The sequence below is a fragment of the Tetrao urogallus genome (assembly GCF_951394365.1).
Source record: "Tetrao urogallus genome assembly, chromosome: 17".
Taxonomy (NCBI): domain Eukaryota; kingdom Metazoa; phylum Chordata; class Aves; order Galliformes; family Phasianidae; genus Tetrao; species Tetrao urogallus.
Window position 1 is genome coordinate 5275248 of NC_136830.1, and position 26674 is coordinate 5301921.

General features: G+C 40.3%; 1 protein-coding gene across 1 annotated transcript in view; it reads right to left on the minus strand.

The window, feature by feature from the left end:
* Nucleotides 1-699: 699 nt before the first annotated feature.
* Nucleotides 700-26674, minus strand: part of ATP2A2 (ATPase sarcoplasmic/endoplasmic reticulum Ca2+ transporting 2) — a gene marked incomplete at both ends in the record, with an annotated part of 35168 nt that continues 9193 nt past the window's right edge. The window contains 16 exons of the mRNA XM_079543655.1: nucleotides 700-969; nucleotides 1087-1204; nucleotides 2103-2236; nucleotides 2699-2784; nucleotides 3151-3353; nucleotides 4133-4353; nucleotides 4573-4908; nucleotides 6235-6453; nucleotides 6627-6749; nucleotides 6837-6968; nucleotides 7479-7581; nucleotides 9589-9677; nucleotides 12181-12645; nucleotides 13509-13594; nucleotides 15060-15140; nucleotides 24367-24505. Coding sequence (XP_079399781.1) covers nucleotides 700-969; nucleotides 1087-1204; nucleotides 2103-2236; nucleotides 2699-2784; nucleotides 3151-3353; nucleotides 4133-4353; nucleotides 4573-4908; nucleotides 6235-6453; nucleotides 6627-6749; nucleotides 6837-6968; nucleotides 7479-7581; nucleotides 9589-9677; nucleotides 12181-12645; nucleotides 13509-13594; nucleotides 15060-15140; nucleotides 24367-24505 — 2805 coding nt within the window. The remainder of the gene's footprint in view (nucleotides 970-1086; nucleotides 1205-2102; nucleotides 2237-2698; nucleotides 2785-3150; nucleotides 3354-4132; nucleotides 4354-4572; nucleotides 4909-6234; nucleotides 6454-6626; nucleotides 6750-6836; nucleotides 6969-7478; nucleotides 7582-9588; nucleotides 9678-12180; nucleotides 12646-13508; nucleotides 13595-15059; nucleotides 15141-24366; nucleotides 24506-26674) is intronic.

The following is a 26674-nucleotide window of genomic DNA, read 5'->3' on the forward strand; positions in this document are numbered from 1 at the left end:
AAAACCTGTGTGTGTTGAGTATGGAAGAACCCCAGCAGGCTGCACCTGGAATGGCATTTTCTGCACGAGCAAGATGAGGCATACCTCATACAGAAATCGGTGTAAACAAGGACAGTCAAGAACCCCGAGCAAGGGAGCAGGAAGAGGGGAGACGAGAAGAAATGCTGACCAAGGCAGCAGCACTCTCTACCCAGTGCAGAAAGTTTGGCTTATGAATAAAATAAAATCTGACCATATGACAAATTAAGTCTGGATGACCATGCAGAAGACAAACAGTTACATGCTTTTGTTTTCTTTTTAGTTTTAGACGACACACATTCATTCCCTAAAATCTGCTGCCAATTTAGTTTGATAGTGTCCGCTGGCTCAAAAGAAATTTGTTTTTTTACATGGTGAATGAACTATTGAACAGAACGCTGTACATGCTTTTCATCTACAAAAAAATATTTGCATAAAATAGTGTTAGTTCTCTGTACATGTCAATGGACACTTTAACTGTGTATAAAAGAGGAATATATTGCCCCCACTGAAGAAAAAGCAAAAAAAAAAACAAACAACCAAAACCTAGAATATGAAACCTCCATCACCGGCAAATATGTTCATGTGAAAATTCAGCAGAAATAGACAGTTGCTCTAAACAATAAAAAAAATTGATTAAGTTAAACTTTTTCTTTGAATGTAAAACTGTCACCATGTCAGTCAAGACCAGAACATATCACTAAAGTTAGTGTCTGTGCTGTAAAGCCAGATAACCAAGGGCAGGGTAATGAACACAAAGGGCCAGGAAACTCCTTCGGTGCATGCTGACAAAGAACAGGGTTTGGTGGCAGGCCGCACACTATCTTTACCAGGTTCCAGGTAGTTACGGGCCACATATTTAAGTGTTTCATCCAGCAGAATGACAGGTAGTGAAATTTTCAGTACCATCAGCCACTGCGTCACATTTAAAGGCGTGATCTGGAAGATAATCTGAAAGAACAGCCGAGCATTACAGCTTTGCTTCACCTCGGCCCTTGCCTTAAGCTCCACACAAGGATCTCTCTCCATCTCTGAGCTCAGGGATGGATGCAAGACAGAAGCACTCACCGGCAGCGGTTCCACATAGAGGATGAGGAAGTGGAGTGACATGGACAAGCAAATGGCTCCCACCAGCCAGATATTCTCCCATGGGGGCATCCTCATTAGGGACTGATTTTCTGACAGACTGCAAAAGAAACACGGTTCACGTGTGTACATACAAGGCACCAAAGGAAATTCAGTCAATCAGTAACTGCTGTACAGGAAGCAGCGTGGCAAGTCCCAGTTATCCGAGTCACCACAGAAAGGAGGACACCAGATTTTGTTTAAGTAGGTTACAACTTTGATCCTGGAAATGCTGGGTACAACAGCACATGACAGCCTTCCTGCCTATCCAGTCGTTCCCTCAAAGCTCAAGTTAAAGGCTGCACATACTGAGGGTCAGATCTTTGCACCTTTGTATTGCTTATTCTTAACATCTGCTTTCCAGATTCAGTCTGCATTTAGGCTATGCTGCAGAAGAGCCTGAGATCCAGAACATCCAATGTAGATCAATGTCTTATTATGTAGGACTACTGCAGTACGCTTGTATTTAGTTTGTTTTTAAAATTAACTGACCTCTAAGCTATTTGAAGAAATATACCCTTGACACTGTGCTATTTAGTGGTTTCCATTTATAATCTAACATTAATTGGCTAAACTCACACTCCCTTAGGGCAGGAAAAGTTATTTTCCATATCTTCAATATTCTTATTTTAGTTCTCCTTGGTATCACTTAATACCAACATAGGAGGGATAATCTGATTGATTAATCTTAAGATTAAAAATAATGGAAAATATTTCAGCTGCTCATGCTTACTAAAATGCCAGAATGAACTGGCAGGCTTAACAATATACCTTAAGATAAGAGGTCTCAAGTGTTATCTGGGAGAGTCATTTTGTTTGCACTACCAGGATTGGAAAGAAAACATGACTCAATATTTACCAGTTGAGCAGTCCAGAAACTAAGAGAGCTGGGCTACACTGAAGGTACAACTTTAGATAAGCCATGCAAAAGCTTTCCTTCTTGATTTGGAGATACAAACCTGTTGAGGGCATTGCACATCTCTATGGTGACAAGTACAGAAAGAGCCATTGTCATTGGATACGGAGACTCAAAAACCACACAGTCGACACCAGAGAAGTCTGGGTTGTCCTCTTTGCACTGCAGAAAGTGACTCTGAAACAGGACAATGGGAACTCATTTCTACTGCTTAACTTTCAGAATGTGAAACAGGCTCAGGAAGTCAGCAGTATTAAGAAAACTTTCTAATACGAATCCTGCAAGCGCAGGATTCACAGGATTTACAGGAGCAGTGTCTCATATGACACTAAAAGCAAAAAAAAAAAGCCCCAAAGCTGTTCAACAGCATTAGAAATGTTCCTGTTAGTCTCTACTCACAGGACACCACTTGGTCCTTGAGATGCTTCACAAGTTTAGGCACACCAACCTTCAGCTCGATATTAAGACTAACACAACAACAAAGCTGAACATGAATCAAGTTTGAAAAAAAAAAAAAAAGCCATTACACAAAACCTCTTTACACAATACTGCGTTTCTCTACAGTCCTTTCAAGTAGAAATTATAAGTGTCCTTTCCCTCCCACATCACCCCCTCCAAGAAGTGAAACAGAGTGCATACCAGCTGGTAAAAGGTAACTCTTGGACCACCATCAGCAGCAATAAACCACCAAGCAGCAGCACCCACTGTGGCAGCACCAACGTAACCTTAAGGACAACAAAGTGCTTTTTTCAGTGCTACGAATCCCATTAAAAGATCTCACTTGTCAAAAAATCAAAAGGTTCTGATGAAGCAGTAAATGTCAGGCTTACGTCACACAACTATGGCTTTTTATGCCTCTGCTGTTACCAACAGAAAGAAAAAGCACTACTTTTACCATTCTATCACAGCACCACATGCAAATACACAAAAAAATGAACGTTTGCTTTGCAAACAAAACCAATTCCATGGAATATCTATCGCTAGCTTTCAAGACTTGAGCATAAAAAGTGCTGCTTTCAAAGAGGATCACAAAAAAGAAGTCTACATGCTTTAGTTTCCTTCAGAAAAACCAAGCAGCTCTGAGCACTTACATCCAATTGCCAGGTAACGGAAGAAGAGCCACCCACTGATCAGTGGCTCCTTGGGGTTGCGGGGTGGTTTGTTCATGATATCCAGATCAGGAGGATTGAAGCCCAGAGCAGTGGCAGGGAGCCCATCTGTCACAAGGTTCACCCATAACAGCTGGACAGGAATCAGAGCTTCAGGAAAACCCAGGGCAGCTGTCAAGAAGATGCTACAAGAAAACCAAGCAGTTATGTAAGCTTACAAGCCACTGCCTACAAAACAAGCTTCTGCAGAGATCATGTTATTACAGCTCAAATGACTAAGCTCGATTCAGCTGGATTTCCATCAGCATCTCCAGAAAAGTACTGGGCATTTAACTTCCACAGCTCCAAGAACACAAAGAGGGCCTGCAGCAAAAGCCACACAAAGGACAGCTCCAAAGCTTACAAGAAAAACAGGGCAAGTCAAACATTGTATTGTGTTTGGCTCTCGGAGAAGGTATGCTTTGATGTAAGAAACTGTTAGGGGACCAATATCTGCATTCTGTTACCAGAAATGTATTCTGTGGCACTGAGGCAACGCTCCTCCCCAACATAAGACACGTTCCTCTGAAACTTGAGGTTAAAGTTACAGAGACATTTAAGTCACACACATGGCAAAGTTATAGGAAATAACAAATCTTCTTTTGAGAAGAGAAGTTATCACTTTCCAATTTTTAAAATTAAGTTTCACAAAGATGCACTTCAAACACAGAAATAACCGTACAGCACTTGGTCACCTACTGAGCTAGAACATTATATGCAACTCTATGCTTATGTTTTTTCAATATACTGAAATTCTCCAGAAAATATTAGGGAGCTTAGAAGTATGCAGACTCCACTGTACAGTCACAGTGAGCCACCGCTTGGACAGCCTGTTTCTCTGGTTTTGGTGAGAAATACCAGAATGAGTAAGGAAAGACAAATCCATCATCACTATTCCAGTCCAAAGAAAACAAGCTGAACTTACCAAACAACTTCTCCAACATTGGAAGAAATCAAGTAACGGATGAACTGCTTCATGTTGTTGTAAATTGCACGTCCTTCTTCCACAGCAGCTACAATAGTTGAAAAGTTATCATCTGCTAAAACCATTTCAGAAGCAGTTTTAGCCACTGCAGTACCAGAGCCCATAGCAATTCCAATTTCTGCTTTCTTCAACGCAGGGGCATCATTGACACCATCACCAGTCTAGAACAAGAAGTTCAGAGAAAATATTTACTTGCACACAGGACAGGAATTTGACATCGTGCATTCTGGATCTCTAAACATCACTTAAGGGCAGAACCATTCTGAGAGAGAATTCAGGAAAAAGCAGAATCTCAGAAGGAGGCACAAGTCTGCCATGGTGAAATCTGGGTTTAAGAACAGCACTGCCTTTCAAACCACGTGAAAGGTTCCATTACTCACCATAGCTGTAATCTCATCAAAAGATTGAAGGAACTCAACAATTTTCGATTTGTGAGAAGGCTCCACGCGGGCAAAGCAGCGGGCATGGTGGCAAGCATCTCTCTGGGCAGCGAGTGAGAGCTCGTCGAACTCACGGCCAGTGAAAGCTTTGGTAGAAACATCTTCATCTTCCACAAAGATGCCGATGCGTCGGCAAATGGCCACTGCTGTGCCTTTATTGTCACCGGTTATCATAATCACTCTAATGCCAGCTTGCTTACACAGCTTTATAGAGGAAGCTACTTCAATTCTTGGGGGATCCAGCATTCCCACGCAGCCCACAAAGGTCAGATTGGTCTGAAACAACACACCACTGAGTTTCAGCACAAAATCCTGTAGACTTTTCATCTGACATTACCAAAATAATCACGTCTGTTCAGCATGGGAGTAACATCTCAGCACAGTGACCTCAGTGTTTGCTCCCAGTCCACCATACCCTGTGATTTTACACTGAACAATCACACGCTGAAGCCTATATCATCCTGACATTCAGTAAAAGCCAGTGTATTACACATGATGTAACCACCAGTCATAGTCCTTCCAAGTCACTTCTGAGAGGTTCTGCTTCACCCTACTAAATTTTCACAGCACTTCAGCACTGACAGTGAATCCAAACAGTGGGAGAAGAACTGAAAGGTCACATCGACAAGCAGATTAATAAGAGAAGGTAATGTAGCAGTTGATGTTTTTGGAATCACAATGCTGCATGAGGGGTCTAAAAAAAGACACAGTTAATTCCTGAAGTACAACCACACACTGCAATGACAATCTGTAGCTCCAAATCTTGCTTCAGATATGCTCTTTTAGTTATTTAGAGCACGATCTAATTGTCAATCATGCAGATTCAACTTGCAAACAGTCAAGTCTTTCTTGCTATCGGTTCAAGAGCACAGTGCCCAAGACAAAACTCATGCAACTGCTGTCATTCCCCTGCCACCCACCCACTCCAAGTCCCAGATGCAGGTTCCATTGGAAAATTACAGTAGCCAGGGTAATAACAGAGCTTTTGCAGCTGACAGTATGGAGGAGGGGAAGTAAACCTGATCCTCAGAGCACAAAATGGCAGTTCGGTTCCCTCACAAAATCCCCAAAGGGGTCTTTTGCAGTTGAGCAATGTCAAACTCAGAAACTTTAAAGCTGAAACCACAACGTGGTTCTTAGAAGACTTTTCAAGACTCAGCCTCTGCAATTAGTTTACAGTGCTATGACCTTAAGAACTGTATGTGTACATGCAAAACAGCACAACTTGCAGGTGGCAGCATAGCTGGTTTCTTACATTTGTAGCTTGGCAGCAGCACATACAACCAGCCACCAAGAACCAAGTGTTTTTTCATTTAAACCTCAAATAAGCTAGGGGAACAAATTAGGAGGCGGAGGCAATTATCATAAACCATGGAATATTTCTGAATTTTATCCTCTGAATTTCTTCAGAGCCACATACAGTCTTCTCTCAAACTGACCATTTCCTCCACAGATGTGGCTAACCATTGTCTGGCATCAAAAACACCTCGTAAGACAAAAATCTCAGCCATAACTTCCTCAATAAACAATAAAACAAAGAGTCACCATTCTCCACTTTAGGAGAGGGAGAAGTGTTATAAACAGTCCTTTACTAAAACTTACCTCATAGTTAATGAAGTTTGAGGAGTCCTCAAGATTCATTTCTTCTTTCCTAGGAGGATTGTCATGGGTTGCCAGAGCCAAACAACGCAGTGTGTCTCTACCAGTTCCCCACTCTCTAATAACAGACATTATTTTCTGCTTGATCCCTGAGGATAATGGTATCTTAGCATTTCCAACACGGACGTGTGTACATCTATCGATTACACCTTCAGGAGCACCCTTGCAGAGGCAAAACAAGGAAAGAAAACCTTAGTTTAATAAATCCAATGCAACATTTGCTCAAATCACTGAAGTTTTTCCATTTTCAAGCTGAAATGATTTCTGTCACAACGTTTAGTGTTACGTCACCTTTGCAGCCACCCTCCAGCTGCACTTGCCCAGCACAAACCCACCTTAACAAACATCTTGCTCATGGACGTGCGGCTCGGTTTGTTGGGTGTGCAATAGACAGACATCGATTTTCTGTCTCTTGAGAATTCCAGAGTGAATTCCTTCTTCATAAGTTGTTTTATCACCTTGTAAAAAGAGCAGCATAGCAATACATTTAGGCAATACATATTACAAAACTCACTCCCTGGTGAATTCCAGATATGGGTACTGACCGAGTTGCAAGCATTTGCACGTTCAATTCGAGAAAGTCCTTTCAGGTCTGTGTCAAATACATTCATCTTTTCAACCAGACAGGTAAGTGCTGTTTCTGTGGCTTCCCCAACTTTTTCGTATACTCCCTTAGCCTTTAGATAACACAGAGCAAACAAAAATACAGGAGATTATTTTAAGCCTCAATCAGAATCTACCAGAGACAAAGTTTAAGTTTCACAGCTGGGAAAAAACCAACCTTACTACAGCTTACAAAACAAACAGAACTATGCTTAAAAAGCAACCCTGAAGTGCAATTTGTAGAATATTTCCAGATTTTCCTCTTAATACGAGCTGAGAAGGATGCTAGTATTTTATTAAGCATTTAAGTCATTACATAGCAACCTTGAGGAGGTGAGGTAAAGCAACAAAGTGGCAGAGCACCATACTTAACAAGGGAGCTCCAAGTTCCAGATTACGCTTACTGCCTGGCTTAAGCTTTCCCGGTGTTCAACCAACAAGCCATTCCCTGAATTAATACTTAAGAGGGCCTAAATACCATTCCTTGAATAGAAGGGGATTTACCACTGAAAGGCATTACAGACAGATGAGAACAAACACCTATCCTCATTCTCACTCTCCCCTGTCCCAGGATATGTACTTACCTCATTGTAATCCAAGGAGGAATCATTACAGAGCGCACAGATCGTTGCCAGTTCCACAAGGCCATCATATTGACTGCATTTAATAAGTTTGTCATCTTTATGCCTTTCCAAAGCAAAAAAAAAGTAGGAAATTGTGTTTGTTATTTAGCAGCAGCATTTCATTCTTTTTCCCCCTCTTTAAGCCCTCACTGTATTGTCATTTAGTACTATGCTTAGTAACTAAGGACTCGGAACTATAGAGTTCACCAGGCAATCCAAATAGCCTTCAGGAGAACATGGTGTCAATAGAAATAGCTTAGAAAAGCACATTTGATCTGCAAAATCTGAATTTTAGATCAGACATCACAGAACATGATTACTGATGGAATTACAACCTGAACTGCAAAACCTAACTTCCTCTGGGGGCCGTCATTCAGCAATGAGACACACAAAAAGCTTGGTGATAGCAGAATATGGAATCAGTATTAGAGCACACATGACTTGGAGGGGAGTTCCAAGGAGAAGGATGTAGCTGGATACATTAGGACCTTACTTTCCTTAGCATTACTGCAGATTCTGCATATTTACTTCTATGCACCAACTGGGCAAGCATTGAAGTACATTCATACTTTGTCATTTCTTAAAAATTAATCTGTGCTCAATGTGAATCTTCTAAACCAATGAAAAGCTAAGTCATTTCACAACACAAATCCCACCAGAAAGTTCTGCTGAACATCCCAAAGCAATGCACCACTTAGGGATCACAAATAAAGAAAAACAACTTCTCTGCTTTCACATTTAGAAAGAGATGGATAATAAATGAATTTGTTTTCTCAAACAACAGCACACTTATGGTTCTTTTATGCTTACTCTACAAAAGAATCCAGTGCTGTTATTTTTTCTACTACCAAAACCAGCAAGCCACAGTTCTCATGCAACACCTCTCATTGAAACCCTCAAGGAGAAGAGAAGTGTCTGATAACAGAAAAAAGTGGATGACTACCCCCTAAGAATGCTTAACATTGCCTATGACATCTGATTATGTAAGCTTTTGTTCAGCCTCTTGTAGTACTGCAAATGAATTTCAGCGTTGCATAATACAGCCTACAAACAAAATGCATCTTTCAAAACCATTTTGGCCTTTAAAGTCCCATTTTGCATCCAATCCTACAGCCACAAGGAAAATTCAGTAGCTTCAAGCTCTTAACTCTTTTACTTGGTTTGAGAACCCAGCTACTCACTGTCCCATGCCAAAAAATAACTCGTGGTGGTGAGTTTCCCTTTCACAGGGTGTTCTTTCTTTAAGTACACGAATGCAATGCTCTTAACATCCTTGTCCACAGCCCCAGTCCCAGCAAGTGAAAACAGAACATTACCATACACCAATGGCTTCTTGTAATCAGCATCTGCCACCTCAATGAATTGTATTACTTTACTTACCCACAGTTTTTGAGAGACCAGTTAAAGCACAACAGCTAGATGTCTTACAAGATCTAGAATGTCACCTTGTCTAATTCTGTCTACTGAGATGACAGCATAAGCTTTTGACAGCAATTAGCTTTGAAACAAAAAAAAGATTTGGGGAATTAAGATTTCCAGCTGCCGAGAACATTACGGTCTTAACTGCTATGAAAATTAAAGAGATAATTGCTACTGAGATTGGTGAAGACTGCACCAAGTCAGAGGCCTGTATCTGAAATTCCACAAGCTTGAGATGTTTAAAAATAACTGAATCCAATTCCACTTCACACATAGTAGACTTCTGTTAAACTGAGGTGATAAAATTAAAAGCATTACAGACTGGCCAAACAAAAGGAGCAGTAAGAACCAATGGAGAGGCCTGCCTTCCAAAAGCAGAACCCTAAGGACCCTCAAAGTTGTCTCAGTCTACCCCTAACTCATTCTTAGAAATGGAAAGCTGCAATATTGGAGTATATAAAAGTTTCATGAAGGTTCGCATTCCTAGAATTTAGCTGCATTTTACTGCTAATTATGTTTCCCCAGCCCTTCAGCAGGGATTCTCACTGCTTGAGCTTCCATGCATTAACAAATATTCTATGCCTCAACTTTTCAAGTCTAAAGCAATAGCCAATGAATAAACAGACAAATATTTAACTTCAGCAACACTTACACTTCTCCCATGGGAGCGTATGTCGAACCAGTTACAGTAAATTCATTCAGAGAACAGCTATCTCCTTCCACTTTGTCCAGGATAAACATCTGCAATTAGAGTAAGAGGCATTATTGCCTTTCAGCAGTCATTAATACACAAGATTTAAAAAGGCCTTAAGCAAGCAGGTACAAGAAACAACTCTGTGTTCAATATGCAAACTAGACAAAACCAGACTTAGATCCTACCCGTATGTGAACATCCCTATCCCTAATGCACAGAGATCAGCACTTCTGCCTAACGGATTGCATTTGAGAAGTGAATGGAGGCACAAGGAGACCAAAAAGTTGAAAACCAGATGCTGTGTACACTCAGTATCGACTGATAATTAAGCTCATCATCCTGGCCATGCCTCCTAGGCCTCAAACTTGCGAGTTAATTCTTATACATACGTTTAAAAGAGTTCCAGTCAAAAGCAGCGCAGGACAGCTTGGAAATTCTTGCCACAGCAAAAACACAAAGCATCTACAAATAGCAGAAGCTTTCAGAGGTAGAAGCCAAGAGCTGAAATACAGTGAGTTTCCCTTAATACCACTGAAAGCATTTTCCATCCTGGTTCTTGCTAAGTCCTTTAATACCCAGTGCACTGATAGATGTGAAACATTCAGACAGCTCGAGTGCCCAGGAGCACAGGAAGAAGTTATCTTCAAATGAATACACTGATTGAAAGGATGCATCCATACTCTGAGCTGCAGGCAGACTCAAACCTGGGCAAGCGAAGATAAAAACATGCTGGTACTCTACCAGGTCTAGCTGGAGTGGCAGCAGAGATAAAATACACCTTCATACAGTTTCTTACTGGCTTTTTGGTATGAGCCAAACCATAAACCTGAGCACCATCTCGCTTTGCCCTGGTTACCTTGCCTTATTTTTTAGGGATGCATTTTTGCAAAACACAGCTTAACATTTAGCTGATGCACACGTGGTCTTCATCAATGTCTGGAGTCCTCACACTCTTTCAAGTCATTTTAAAAACCAAAAACTCAATAAGCTGATGATTTAAGAGGCCACAAGGCAGAATAACTGCATTCCTGCCTGACAGGACAGGTCAGGACATGAAAACAAGACCTCAAATCTTCTCCTTTCCCTTCTGACTGAAGTATTTAGGATATTATTTAACATCACGAAAAACAAAACTGCAAAGTGAGTTACTACTGTCAAAATTCTTCTTCACAACTTAGACAAGCCAACTGCTTCAAGAGAAACCATGAATCCACGTACTGTCTACAGGTTACTGGGATTTGGCCATGTTTTGCAAAACTTCACAATTAAGTTCAACTTGAGAGAGCTACAGAATAACGAGGATCCAACAAGTAGCAAGGCACAAGAACTGGAGTATTCAGCCCTCCGAATGTAAGGAGCAGTGCATTTGCAGCTTTTAAGTAAACACATCTGAAGGATCGTAACTGATGAGTTTACCATGAAGCCTTCTGCTTTTGGCATCTTCCTTTTTGGCAGCATTCATTTGGTGATAAAAAAACCTCCGCAAAGACTAGGGCAGTTATGCAACTCTACTGCAAGTAACCTCCTCTGGAATACTGATGAGCAGCTGCTTTGTGTTTCCTAGGTATAAATACTAAAATACTTAAGCAAGTAGAACAAGTCAACTGCCAGTTAAAAAGAAGAAGCCAACAATCACATGAGAATAAATTCAGACTTGCCAAAGACACCAGTCTGTAACGCTCAATGTTTATGCATTTGGAATTCTAACCCCATGTAATAACTCTGACCAAACATTTGATACCAGTTGCTATGTTGCTGAACATCCACAATTATTAAAAGAACAGTGTTTTCTCCATAAAATTCCTGTGAAGAGTATCAAGTATGTGGGATGCACAGAGAATGGGAACAGAACATGCATGTCATGAAGTGAGTAGCTACAAAATCCCTGAACTAATCAGCACAAGAAGAAATACTTGGGAGAAAGGGAAGTGGGCACACCAGCATTATGCTAACATAAAAACATGCCATACACTGAATATGACCATGGCAATGCAGATGATGGCATCACTTGCACTGCCAAGATTAACCAGACATCACTGCATGTTGAGAAACAAAGCACATCAGAGCAGTAGTGGCTAGAGAAGGTAACCAAAGGATGGTGGGAATGTTCAGTAGTGAAAATACCTCAGACTATCCAAGTTACTGCCAGCAAGGCTTTAGCTTTTTCTTGACATCTTCGTACATAGATAAATGTTTTTATGCTTACAACGTACCCCACCCCATCTTTCTGAAACAGGACAAACCAGAGTAAATCATCACCAGGAGACTGAATTGCTTACAGCCAGCCAATGGAAAGCTGCTTGCAAACAACTGTCCCTTACACCAAATGGGGGTGCAGCTATTTTTGGCCATGACTAAGTAAGGGAAGGAAATAAAAGCCTTCAGTACTCTACACTGGAAATCTGACATCAATGTGGAAGCTTATCTTAGGAAAATAAAGGCAGAATTTGATGATATGAGAACCAAAGACCTCACCATCAGAAGAATTCAAGTAATGCTGACTATTCAGAGTAGCTGAAGAGAAAAAATGAGCGAGTCATTTCAACGTACCCTGCAGACTGACATCTGATTGGTGGTCAGAGTACCAGTCTTGTCAGAACAAATAACTGAGGTACAACCCAAGGTTTCCACGGAGGGAAGGCTTCTAACAATTGCATTCTTCTTGGCCATTCTGCGGGTTCCAAGAGCCAAGCAGGTGGTAATAACAGCAGGCAGGCCCTCAGGAATAGCAGCAACAGCAAGAGCAACAGCAATCTTAAAGTAATAGATAGCACCTCGAATCCAGGAGCCACCATGAACCGGATCATTGAAGTGACCGATGTTTATTATCCAAACAGCGATGCAGATCAGTGAGATGACTTTAGACAGCTGCTCTCCAAACTCATCCAGCTTTTGTTGGAGTGGGGTCCTCTCTTGTTCAGTAGCCACCATCTCATCACGAATTTTGCCAATCTCAGTGTTGACTCCTGTTGCAATTACCACTCCCATAGCTTTACCAGCAGCAATGTTGGTACCCTGACGTAAACGAAAGAGAAGAAAAGCTTGCAGTCAAATGGCAAACAGCAATGTTTACAAGGGCAGACTAGAGAGGCTGTGTTTCAGTTCAGTTGTGAAAGAGGGGAGCAGGAAGAATGACATTCCCCCACTATACACAAAAGAAAACTCCAGTGTAGGATTTCTATTTTAAAAAATTAGGGTCAATATGAACAAACATTGATCTATTATAAGTAGTGTAAACAAATCCATCTGCCGGTAAGTACTGGCATCTTAAGAGCTTTTGTTTGTTTTAATCTGGCAAAACACAATCCTAATAATGTTATTTACTGTAATACATGTGTTCTGTGGGACCCTGTGTGTGAACATTTAAGATGAGTAAGAACAGTTTGGCTTTCTGCAAGGAGTTCATCAACAATAAGAATTGTTATTTCAATATCTGAAAGGCATTCAACCACTTCCTTGGAACAAATTTCAATCAACAGTTTCTTTCCCTAATAGCAAGCTAGTTCTCAACTTCAGCTACACAACAGCACAGTTTAGGTGAGCATTATTATCACTCTTAAGAACAGGTACTTTATAAAAGTAGTTTAGGAGTCCCTTAAAGTGTATGTCCTTCAGTATATTTCTAGTGAAGGACAAAAGTTACTTTCCTCATATAAACTGGCCTCAATAACCCTCCCTAAGGACAGCTTTTATTAGAAGCCACTTCTAATCTTTATTTCATTCAGTTTGATGCGCGTGGAGACATGCATACAGATGTGCACAGAGAACAGAGCAAGGAGTCCCACAGCCTTTAGATGCACACCTTGAGTTCTCTTTGCTTTAGTTTACCACCTTCTGTATTACTTCTACTACGTTTTAAACTTACACAGAAAACTTACAGAAAAAAGCATGTTCTTCTTGTCTTGGTTTACAGCACGAGGATCTGGGACAGGATCAGTGTGCTTAATAACAGACACAGATTCACCTAAAGGGAAGGCAACAGTCTTAAGAGATTACAAATATACCATTTAAATTCTGTAAGGAATCAAAAGTCAATCTAAACATTCTTACAATGTCCAACTGCTTTTGTCTAATGATATGGACTGCTTAAGTGGAACAGGAAACAATTAACAACTGTATTTTAATGAAAATTAGATAGGATGTAAGTAAACATTTTGTATGTTTAGGCTCAACAAAGCGCATATTGTATCCCTTACAAGGGACATAAGCAGCAGATGATTCACTGAGCACTTTAAAGCAGCAGGAACCACTGCATGAAGGATGACCTCTCATCCTTATTTCACAAACAAGTTTCTACTCCAGCGTTGTTCTGCGTGCTTCTCACACAGCCACAAGCTTTTCTGTTCTCTATGTATTGGAAGAGTTATGTTCTCATTTAAATAATTACAATAGTAGTTATGTATTCATTGCCAGACTTTAAGATTTTTATTCTTATTTTTTCAACAACAGATGCATCTCAGTCACTTCCTTTAGATGCAAGTCTTCAGAAACCTCTTCCATTAATGCCTTCAGTGCATCATTTCTCATGCACATGGCATACAGTAAAAAAAAAAAACAAAAGGTTTCTTTTCAGTAAAAGCAGATGCCAATTACTACCCATCAGATTTCAGAAGGGTGGAAACTCAGTGACTGATGCACTACTTTTTTGTAAGAAAATGCAGGCACTCCATACTTATGCTAAATATAAGCAAGCTTGATCACTCTTACGCTAGTCAAGATCCATAGTAAGAAAATGTGCAGCCTGTTTCAAGACAGATCAAGAATTTTTTTTTGTGATGAATAATTACTGCTTTAAAATTCACAGCTAGTTGACATTTACTGTTTATGTTACCAAAACTGGCAGACAGATCTTCATGTTCCAGCTGAGAGAAGGCTGCACTAGCATGCCTGGCTGATTGATTCCTAGCTTCTTTCCTATATTCAGTAGTACTGTTACTTTGTTTTGTTTTCAACTAATCTGAAAAGTGCTCTAAATATAGCTCCTGCATTTCAGCCTGCATCAGAAAACACATGAACATGTATGCACAGCATTTCATCAAATAAGGCTTTAGAAACAGTAGTTTAAAAAGTGCCTGTATTTTAAATGTTACACTCTCTTGTGCAAGAAAACAGGTGTTAGAGAAGACATTTAGTAAGAGCAGCAAGGCATTCAATGTAGAACACAAACCTGAATAGAAACCCCTCAGGTTTCCATTATCTCTTGACTAAAGAAAGCACTACAAGTCTCAGGAAGAATATTCATCTCAGTGAGGTGAACACAAATGACAAAGTCAACATATTCAACCACTAAGATTTAACTAACTACGTCAGAAATTCACTGCACTTAAATATAGTACTGGTATAGCTACAGACAGGTCTGTAACATATCCTAAAGCAGTTAAAAGGCACTTCCAATGCATGCATAATAATCCAAAAGTCACAACTCATACCTGTGAGAATGGACTGATCTACCCTTAGAGTTGTAGATTTGATAGAAGTGATTCTTATATCAGCAGGAACCTTGTCTCCAACTGCAAAGAAATGAGTAAGGCAAAGTTCCAATTCAGTTATTTGAGAGATTTCTAACCAAATGCAGATTAGCTCTATCAGCCAGGAAGGTGATTTTGCAGTAACTGCTCCAATGATTACGGTTACTACCAGCTGCTTATTGCTTCTGTGGCTTGCAATACCCTACTTTTACGAGTTGCCAATATACTTTGGCAAATTAAATTTGTCTTCAAAATCTCTACCTCTACTTAATTTCAACAAAGTATTCCATAAATCACTACTGGTTCTCTCATCACATGACCATAACATGACAGCAGAGGGAGAACATCCTTGCAAGACATCAATTTCAGAATACATTTAAATAATAACCAGATTTAATGCTAAGGTAAGAATGAAGTCCCCTCCTCAGGAAGGCTGACCTAACAAGTTGTTTTCTTTACACAAAGTCAGTTTTCTATTCTCCACAGATCAGAACACGACCCATGTTTGTTTATTTGGACACTGTTTCTGCAGATCTGCTTTTTGTGTTATACTTCAAATACTGCCAGACTTGTTCGAGTTAGAAGCTAAGTTCAGATTACACACCAACCTTAAGTAGTACAGTTGTATTAAATACACCCCAGACCAAAACCCTGCAAAATTTGGCAGAACTCTGTGCTGCGTTTCTTCGTTAGACGTTTCTGTTCTGTAGAGCACAACAGCCTACAATTAATCAAAGGGCACAAAAGACCCCTCCTGCAGCTCCTGCAGCACTTGAGACAGCAAGGCAGCACGTGGTGCAGGAGCTAACAGCACACTCCTCCAGAGGCAGAGTTCTGCTCCCACATCTTCAGCATCCCAGAACTGATTCTTCCACCTTTCTACCTTCTCTCATCTTGTTTTTCCTGGTTTTTAAGAGGAGTGGAAGAACTAAAGCGGTGCTATTTTGTTCTAATGGACACACACAAACGTACCCCTAACATAATTTACCAGCACTATTAAAGTGTTAAATTATTTTTATTATTATTATTATAAAACAATGCACAATGACAGGGGGGAGAACACTTCACACTAGCTAATAAGAGACGATTTTCTCAGTAAATAGACTCTGTGTCCCTGCAGTAAAATTAAACCAAGCTGCAATTCCTGCAGGAACTGCTTATGCAACTGACAGCAATAATGAACATTAACAAATAATGCCATGAGAAGGCAGCAGTGGTGTTACAGCCTTGCAGCATACACTTGCTCAGACAGGAAAGTTAAGGAACAAAATGCTGAAGAGGATTAAGTGCTGCTTTGAACATTAAGTAAACTTGCAGCACGTGACTTTTCCTAAGGTCAAAAAAGCCCCCAAATCAGTAAAAGCAGCAAAGATGGAATAGCTCTGCTTGAGGAGTGAGACATGTCCTTGGGTGAGCATGTGTATATGAAGGGATCCCATAAATAGACACAAATTGTCTTTTTGTATCATTATAGCATGTGAAAACTAATTTAAGCCACCATGCCCTTGAGCAGCAAGAGAAAATAGCATTAGACAAACAGTGACCTCAGCCAAAAATGGCCAAAGCATTCAATAGACTCTCCTGATGTCATGAGGAGGTTTATATGCAGACATGTAATGGCAGCTGCCTTTCAGCTATCACTGAACAACAGGCTAAGACCTCAGTGCAATGGGATGCAATGCCCATCAGCCCGGGTACACATTTTTTGCACTCCTACCAATATTCAAGCAGTGATATTTCAATGAAAGCTACTCCTCAGCATCATCGGCCGCCTCGATCATCAGCACTGTTTACCTCAGCAGCTTAAGAGCAGCCATCATATTCCCCTTCCATCTCCATTTAGAAGGTGGTAGTAAAACATTCCAGGTATTTCCAATAGGCAGGAAAGCTTTACATCAGGATCAACGATGGAACTATTCTGAGAAGCTCTCCGCAAAATATTAGCTACTGCTCTGAGCCACGTACCAACTTGAACACTGTTATGAGCGTAAGAGAAACTATACAGAAAATTATCCTGCAGTAGATAGGAACCCACAGGAAGTTTTCTGTGAGCAGTTTGTTGCAGATTGCATCTACAAGCAGGCGGCTGTTTTCCACATACTTGAACACAGAAATTCATCTCCTGTTGTTTTCATGCTGTTTGTTTTGTTGCTCAATTATATTTTAGAGCACAGGGTCAGAGGTATTACCCAAAGCTGTAATTTGAAAGACAACAAGAAATCAGGAGAAATGTATTTGTGTTGTTTAATGAAGAGCTACCACAGTCTGGGTATAACAAAACTACCAGCTCACAGCATTAAGTCTAAAAGCTCAAGCCAGTTGCAGAAGGAATTTCATCAATTGTTTAAAAAATGAATCCAAAACAGTCCCTTGATTTCTACAGCAGCTCCAGAGAATCAAGCAAGCTGCTTCCAAAATCATCCGGATGCATATTGTTGAAGCATGGTTTAGCCAAATACTTAGCAACTGAGAACACAGCCCCTACAGCTATAAAAAGCACTGCTGCTGGAAGAGTCGGAGCAGGGTTTGTTTCAAATCACTGGTTTTATTCACAGAATCCTTTTTGTTCCTGCACAGAATACTGCTTCAGCATTAATATTGAGCTTCTGCTTACAAAGAAATGCAAGAGGAAAAGTGTGTTAAAAAAACCCCACTTAACTGTGCAAGTCTATGTTGAAGCACACAATTTACAGTTTCTACCCCTTGACAGAAACTGGAGTCACATTTAGTTGTGATATAAACAAAGTTATGTCAATTATTTGAAACAACTGACACAACTTCACTCAAAACACGGCCAGTTTAACATCTGAAATCACTGAATTCTGCCAGGTGCTTACAAGGAGATGAAACATTTCCTCACCACGATCCCAACTGATTACACCTTATGCCTTGGCCTTTCCTCCGGAGTTCAAAGCTCCCCACCTCTTATCTCACTCCTCCCAGTGCTGTGGCAGCACTACGGGTCAACTTCCACTCCACACGTACAATCATTTACACAGACACTCAACTTGAAGCCTGCTGTAACTCCACCTGGCAGCTGGGCATACTTCAAGTAAAGCAGGTGTCCAATTGCAGGAATGACTGCAGCTCTCTGAAAACAGCTTCCTTGTGAAAAAAGGGCCTCAAAAGGCAGCTCAGCGCCCAGGCTGCCCAGCATAACTTGTGAAGCTGGAGGGAAAGAACTAAAGCTATTTGCATTTCAGACCCTGCTACATTATCAGAAGTCCAGCCAGAAGATCATGCATCTCCCAGCTCTCAAGGGCTCTTCTACATGTCCTGAATCGTGGGCGACTGGAAGCTCAGAAAGCAGAATCAGCCATATTGCAGAATAAACACATAACCCCAAAGGCAGATCCTAAAGTCTTCAGAACACAACTGCCACTTGAAGTGAGTACTTCAAACTGCTATCAGCTCTGCTGACTGCCTCTGATCCCTCCAACACTGAACACCAGGAAGCAGTTTACTGATTTATACTTATTAAAAAAGTGTTGCTACCTCTTGGTTAATGCAAATTTTACAATACGTTCTTGAAAGTGACTCAAAACATCCTCATCACTTTCCACAGCACACCAGACGGAGAGAAAGAAGTACAGAACTGTCACCCTCACCCTCCCCTTTACTTCTAAAACGCGTTCTTTAATATGTTCCCTCTATATCCATTTTTCCTCTTACATTGATAGCATTCCTGTCCAGCCTTATGAAAGTACAAAGTACTTAACACTTCCTACACAGGGCATAATAAAAACACTATGAAAATTCAGGAGCTCTTCAAAACAGGAAGATTAAGTCCATCCAGTCTCTCACACAAGGTCAAGTGCGAAGTTATCAAAATGAGAAATGCCTATGAAATCCACTAAGTGCAACTTGCTCAAGAACTGTAAGATGGATTGCTTCACAACAAGATGAGGACTAAAACAGCAGTGGTCTCTTCAGTCTTAACCATACTTGCAAAATGGAGTTTGCTTTAATTGCCAAGACAGAAGAACGTATTTTCTAAATATATTCATTCACAGAATCACCAAGGTTGGGAAATTCCTACCAGATCATCCAGTCTAACTGTCCACCTATCAATTCTTGGCATTGATGATGCAAGCTACAGGTTAGGTCATGCTCACAGAGTAGCCTTCTCTCCCACATGGTCCTCAGAACTTACTAAACAGTGCCTGAAGAAGTGTACTCATCCAAATCTAAGAACTGCCAAAGTAGAAATTAAAACAATAGTAATTAATGCATAAAGATATCCATATTGTATTGTTGTCAGTGATGACCAGAAAGACTAGAGTAAAAAAGAAACAGAAGAATCAGCTTTCTGGATCTAGTATGCATTGAGGTCCAAACAGATGCTTTGAGTTACAAAAAATGCATACTGCATTAAGAGCACTATGTAAAATAAATTATTCCTATCTTAACTCTTACTGGTTAGGAACAACACTTCTACATGTCATTCTCTCTGAAGAGGGCACCAGAACGTAAAGAGCTGTGCCAGTGGCTAGATACCTCACCTCCAAAGCTGCACTCATTTCTAACCTGACTTTGCCTCACTTCAGCTTTCAATCAGTGTGTTCATTTATAACATCAACACCACCTTCTGGGTTTGAAGCTCTTGTGATCAGCCTATAAAAGCACCTACTAGGAAAAAGAAGAAACTAAGCTTTAACTTTTGCTAGATCAGATAAAGGAGTAGGTGACATCCACCCATTGATGCAGAAGTCCCATTTCCTACCCAGATTCCATCTGGGTAATACATGAATCAGTGTTCTGGAAATGCAGCACAGCACCAAAGCACAAGTTCTCCTTTGCCTTAAAACACTTCCCTTGCCAAAGTGATTACAGTATTATCCTGATGTTCAAGCATTTTTCAGTACTACTTATGCTTATAATAAACCCCCTTGCAGTATCATTTCTATTCAGAGTATAAAATACCAGATACACCATTGAATTGCCACAATTAAAACAGAATTCAATTCACTATTTTTATGTAACAGTTCAGCAATTCCAGAGGAAAAAGCTGTGAGAATCAGCAAAAAACAAATGGAGGTAAGTTTAAGGTCTCGAATGTGTGCTGCAGGTGACCTGGGTTTAGGCTGTGTCCTGACTTGAACCTCATGCACAGCCACAACGTGGGCATGATGTCAGCAGAGAACGGAATGAAGCCTGGACTGCATTTGGTTATCTCAAAACTGCCTCCCATATGCTAGGAGAGGCTGACAGCCAAAGCATCCACTGAAGCCCACAGATCTATACACGTATACATTTACTAACCACTGATATTACTCCCCTGTTTTCTCTGGTCCAAAAGCAGTACTTTATGGAAGAAGCAAAACACGTGCTTCATTTTTACAAGCAGACCTGACAACTCACTCTAAGAAAAAACAACATGCAGCTGCTTTAAGCAGAGTGCTTTTGGGATAAGCCAACATTTTGGATTTAAGTCCCACTCCATCACATCACTGTGTGTTTTCTGCTCCCTAAGCTAAACACTTATCCATGAGAAAAAGTAACACAGAAAGATCTAAGAAGAAATATCTGCAACACTGATGTTTGCTGAATAAGGCCTGTAGGTCTTTTATAATCACTTTGGAGTTTGACATGATTTGGCTCAAGAACGTTCCCTCCCAGCTTTCCTGACACCAAAATCTCTCCTTCCTTAATTACGAGGTATCCACGCTTCAGAAAGTATTGGAGAGTTCTACAGCTAAAATTAAAAGCCTTGCCAAGCACACTTGCACACTCCATGCCGGGCATAAACTTAAAATTAAATATTTAAGCATATCCATCAATTAAATAAGCATGAAATTCTGGGAACTCTGGGTCAGTTCTTAAGCTGTTGAGTATTTCCAGACTGAACAGTAAATCACAGGAACCAACGCTCAGAATCTCAGGGAAAGAGACTGCTGTGACCCCAGCTTGGTCACTTACAGATTACATCTAGTGAACATTTGTGTATTAAAATACAGCAATTTAGATCCACTACCTAAAACAGAATGTTTCAGACAGGGGAACGTAACAGAAGCATACAAAGTTAATTTCCATTCCCAAATGTACTTTTCTAAAACTAAGTAGTTTGCAAACTGTTTATCCCAACCTGTCAGACTGGGCTTCAGATAGAACTTCTAAGAACTACGGCCATGCTGTTTTGTTTCTCTTTAAAATATTACTTTAACCATGGCAAACAAATTCAATTAAAACATCAAAGGAGCTCTTTAATCTATTAAGACAGCCACCAGCTACCAATTTAGAGTGCATCCTTCAATAAACTTAAGGCTTCAGAGCAGGGTGGTTAATCCATTTAAGACGGGCAAACTGAAAAGCCATTTGAGGACAGCATCTGGATTTTTTTCAGTTCATCAATTCTAAGAAACAAACAATGTAGCCTGGTAACCTTTACACACCACAGCTCTCAGAACTACGCCCCCCAGAGCACTGCAAGCTAATTTAAGGCAAACCCCTGAGCTCCAACTCCATCCCAAAGATTTCCTGCTGACTGTACAGCATCTTTTCACCAACTCTGCTTAGGTGGACATGGAAGAAAGTTCTCTTAACATACACAGCTAAGATATTCACGTCTGCACAGTCTCCAAGCACTCACGCACAGGCAACTGACTGTTGGTACACCTGCAAATTTTTACTGTGCTATTTACAATGAACATTGGCCACTGAGCATAATAACCAGTAATTGCTCATCAAGTGCTCCACAGTATCTACGTGCACACCAACTCCCAAGAGAAGTACAATACACCACCACTCAAGTGATAGATGGCCTCATCCATTTCAAGGTACTCCACATTCACTGCAAGGTGACAGTGCAGATCTGCAGTTAAACTAGCTGGCAGAGCAATTAAGGCATCTTCTCATCACTTTACTTCTGAAGGCCACAAAGCAGACTGAGCAGTCTAGGTAATGAATGCAGTCTAGCTCCACAAATAGGAGCCTTAACGAGTTCAAATGAAAAGTAATGGTACAAACCATTACCATGCTGTCTTTTTGTTAAGCTGCACATGTCATCTTTAAAGGTTTCAAAACTACCAGAAAGATCAAATGACTTTTTAAACAGTTCAATGCTATTTACTCTCAGAGAATTCCCGTAGCATAAAGAAGCAAAAATAATGCGTATTTTTTGCATAAATTACAATACCAATTTACTAATTCCCACATGAAAGTCATCTCACCACCAGAACCCAATGTAACAACTTCAAATTATCAAAGATGTTATAACATTAACTAACAGCTACTCTGTAATGGAAGACCTATAGAAAGGTCTTTCAAAATTAGATATCAGCACAGGAGAGAAACCCATCACCTGGTTATTTACGCCACTCAGTTGAGAGAGATTTGCCTGGACACACAAATGTCATTGGCACACTGCCTAGAATTCCATACCCAGATATGTATCCTCATATGAAGAGCTCCGGCACTTCCCTACATGGTCATCTTTCTGCAAACACCATGTCAAAGGCCATCGCAACAGTCCTGTGCTGGAGACACAGGCATGCACACACTCTCTCTCACCTCCAGGTCTTGACACCAACACTGGTACAGCCTATTCCTCTTCTCTACTTGCCTAGGAGCCTTTCTGAGTTTGATGCGATTACGATGTCATCGTTCTCTAACGACACGTTACAATTTGTTCCAATAGCAGCAGCCATATTACACCAAAGCATTTATTTCCCGTCTCAAACATCTATGTGACACACTTATTATACACGTGTAGTCACCTTCCCTTCAAGATGAAACCAATTACATTTGCGAATGCAAGCAAAGTATTCTGAGTACTTAAGAGTAGCCAGGAACTATCTGGCCCACCAGTTTAAGCAAATATTTTAACTAGCATGAGCTTCTACAGTCAGTCGACAGGCTAGACCACTTATGTTAAAATTCAATCATACAAGCTGGTAATTTGTGCTTTTCTAACGAGCATACTGGTTTGTCTGCTATTTTTTTTTGTTTTCAAATCACTTCCACGTGCATCCCACTATCAAGCACTGCTTTACAGGCATCTTAATCATGTTTAGCGTTACTGTACTGTCAGTAATTGAGATGAAACTCCATAGTAAGTGACAAGGTATCATAATTCACTCTTTATTTCAGTTATCAGCACTTTGTAGTTGCACTTGCTCGTCAACCAACAGATACCAAGAGAAAACTAACTTCAGCCTTCATCAGATTCACACTTACTCAGTAAACCCAGTCAGGGCTGCTGTAGCTGTACCAACCTCTGCTCAAAACTAAACCTTAGGGTTCAACAAATTGTTAAAGCATCTCAAGGAACAAAAGCTGGGCAGAGAGCCAATGCCAACTTCATTTTGAGTGCATTCTCTCTCTCTGCCTACTAATTAAAACAGCAGGATGACCAAGGGTTTATATTTACTTCTGCTTTAGAGATCTACCACCTCTAAAAGTAGAGGGACACTAGCAGAAGCAAAGTTTGATGTACACCCTGCACTGCTCCCAAAAGAACAACCATGAAGTTAATAGCTGATAACGACCTACAAGATGTGAGTACGCAATTACCCCTGACATTTAACAAGAACCACCTACTTTCATCTGGGGAGAAACCTGAAACATTAAAGTCACTGACCAGACCAGTTTAAAAAAAGGGACTGCTGTGCCACTATCACCAAATGAAAGAATTTCATATTCTACTTCCTATTTATGTTCTCATATTTCTTCAAAGATACACATTTTAGGACTAATTTAGTATCTAAATTATTAAGAAGTTTGATGTAAGAGCACAATTTTTTAATGCAAGGCTTTATTTTTCTTTTTGAAGAAGGAAATGCACAGTGCTTCAAATGCTAAACTTTCCTTAATCGTTTCTGTCTGTGGTCCCCAGTACATCAATAGGCAAAAGAAAGAAGCACCAAGGTATTATGAACACAAAACAACCATGTCCCACACAAGGCACACGTAAGCTGAGAGGACAGACAAAGACATTTCTAATAAATGGGATAGGAAGCAAACAAGATAGTCTGAATCCAGACTACAGAAAATAGTTATAGACTAGTGACAAGTGTTAAAACTTGTACTCCAATTAAGATGCTTTGCTCTTAGACCTACTAATTAAACTAAGAGGCAATTTGAAAAACAATCCCCTCAGTGCAAATGCACATTTAAGGTAATTACAGATGAACAGAAGCAAGGTTGTTCCAAAGCGAAGCATATACTTAGGCTTCTCTGCAAAGTCCCCCCAGGGCCTCAAATCATTAAGACAAGGCCCTCACAACACTTTTACAACACACACAATATGTACCACATCTGTGAGCCTTACCTGCCACTTCCACGATATCACCTGGCACAATGTCCCTTGCTTTGATTCTCTGAACGCTCTTTCGATCTTGTCGATACACTTTCCCCATTTCTGGTTCATATTCTTTAAGAGCTTCAATTGCATTTTCAGCATTTCTTTCCTAAAAGACAGCAAAACCATGTAATTTAAGAAGCCTCCAAGGTATGGAAAGATAAGCATGTCAGACCTGATCTTCCAAATGCAGTATCATATGAATAGTACTTAGCTCAGCTACATTTATTCATACAGAAAATGATGTGACACATCCCCTCACTACGTGGCTGACTGAAAATCATTACAATGCAATTCAAGTATTAGTGGGCATTTAGAAGCCACTTGATGTTTATTTAATCCAACAGCATCTCCCATAAAGAATACCCACTGTGTCTTGTTTTTCAGGGAGGCCACAAACAGTAGTATGTAACATAAGGATTCATTTTGGCACTAAAAAAAGAAGAACTAAATAGGATTACAACTCAGAGATATAGTCTAGTTTTCACACGTACCTCACCACTTTGAGCAGCTTACAGTCAGACTGCAGCAGGCAAGCAATACTGAGTTCCATTTACTAACAGAAGACTAGAATCCAACTATTTAGTTATAGCCTACTATGGGTCAGCTACAGAGTTAGAACTTGGTTTCCCCAACATTATTACCAGCATCATTTCTGCAGATCAAATAACACCAGACTGAAATCTAAGCATAGTAATTAGAAACTTCACATCTCTAACAGCTAAAAAACTTGGATGAATCCTCACACAATGAGACCTTCACACTTCCTATCTCAAGTGCAGCTCTCTCAGTGAACCACTGCTAGAAACTGCTATCAATGTTGTGATTCTGCCCAGATAGAGGACAACGTAAGAAATTATCATTACTGCTGCTCTACCTCAAGGAAGAGCAACTTATTCCTTATTTTCCAGCCTTTTGACAAGTACAGACGTCATACAGTCCTGACGACTGCAGATAAAGCCATGGGTACATACAGTTATTAGAACATCTGCACTTCAAACACGTATCAGCCTTTTCAAATACAAACCCCAGCCAGCACACAATCTCCAGAAAGTCAAAGGCTGAGGTACTTCCATACAACAAAGCAGCTCACACAGCACTACCAAAACTCCCCTGAAGGACTTCTGTTTACACTGTATACAGCTCTGTGCCAGGCAGCACACAGCTACCAGCACAGGTTCCAAAATCTGGGATTACTCCTAGTCTGGTATTTAACCAGGTAAATAAACTCTGTTCCTCAACACTGTAGCACTGATATCATCCAGCTACAACATACAGCTCAGTGTCTGAAACAATGTTTTTTTTTTCCTCCCCCAGCTTGCTTGATTTTAAGGTAGCTACCAGGTCCTCTCAATCCTTCAAGAATTAATAAACGGCACTTTGGGAAAAGTGCAAGTGGAAAAGAAGGTTGAGAAGGGCAGAGCTAAGGCAGTGACTCACTTGCTCACATCTAGTACCTGTAGCAACAGATACATGTATGGGTGGAGACTCCGTGCTGTGACTCTTTCCATGCCCATTTCAAAAAAGGTTATGAGTCATTTAATCCATGCCGCAGTTGTTTCACAATTCAGTTCACTACATGGAGGCACACAAAGATTCTCTGCACACTTTTACCACAGCTGAAAAACTGATCATTTCTTGCACGAGTTTCAACATTCACGCAGGAACATTCACAAATATACAGACAGCTTTACCTTACATCTTATGCTTCAAATTATTACATGCAGAGTTGTAACTCAAAGATTAATTCTTGTGCAACAGCTTCACAAAGATTTGAATACAAAGGGACAGTTAAAGGTGCACTGCTGTTACTCCTTATTCTACATTACCTCTTCCCACCATACCAGCTCTAGCTGTTGTGCAGCAAGTTGGGTGTTGCTAAAAAGTGAGTCTGAGTGTCTTCAGCCAGCTTACTTGTGTTTGCACAAAACAAAAAGCCTGGAGCCTAACTAAGACAGCAAGTAATTATGTCACATTAATCCCAGCTCTTTAAAAAATTTAAAAAGAACATCAATTACTCTAAAACCCTGCCATACTTTTTACCTGCAGAAAAGCAATTCTAAGAAAATGTGCTTTGTTTGAAATGATCAATTTGGCAAAAGAAAGCTGTTCACATAATTCTGACATCTTAAGTCTCAGAACACGTTACTGCCAACACTATTTAGAAGAAGTAATCCAATTAATCTCACAACTGATAATGCAATATCTTTCAGAAATAACTCCTATCTCCTCATGAAAATGCAGTCTACATAAGTTTAATTAAAATTGCAACAACTGA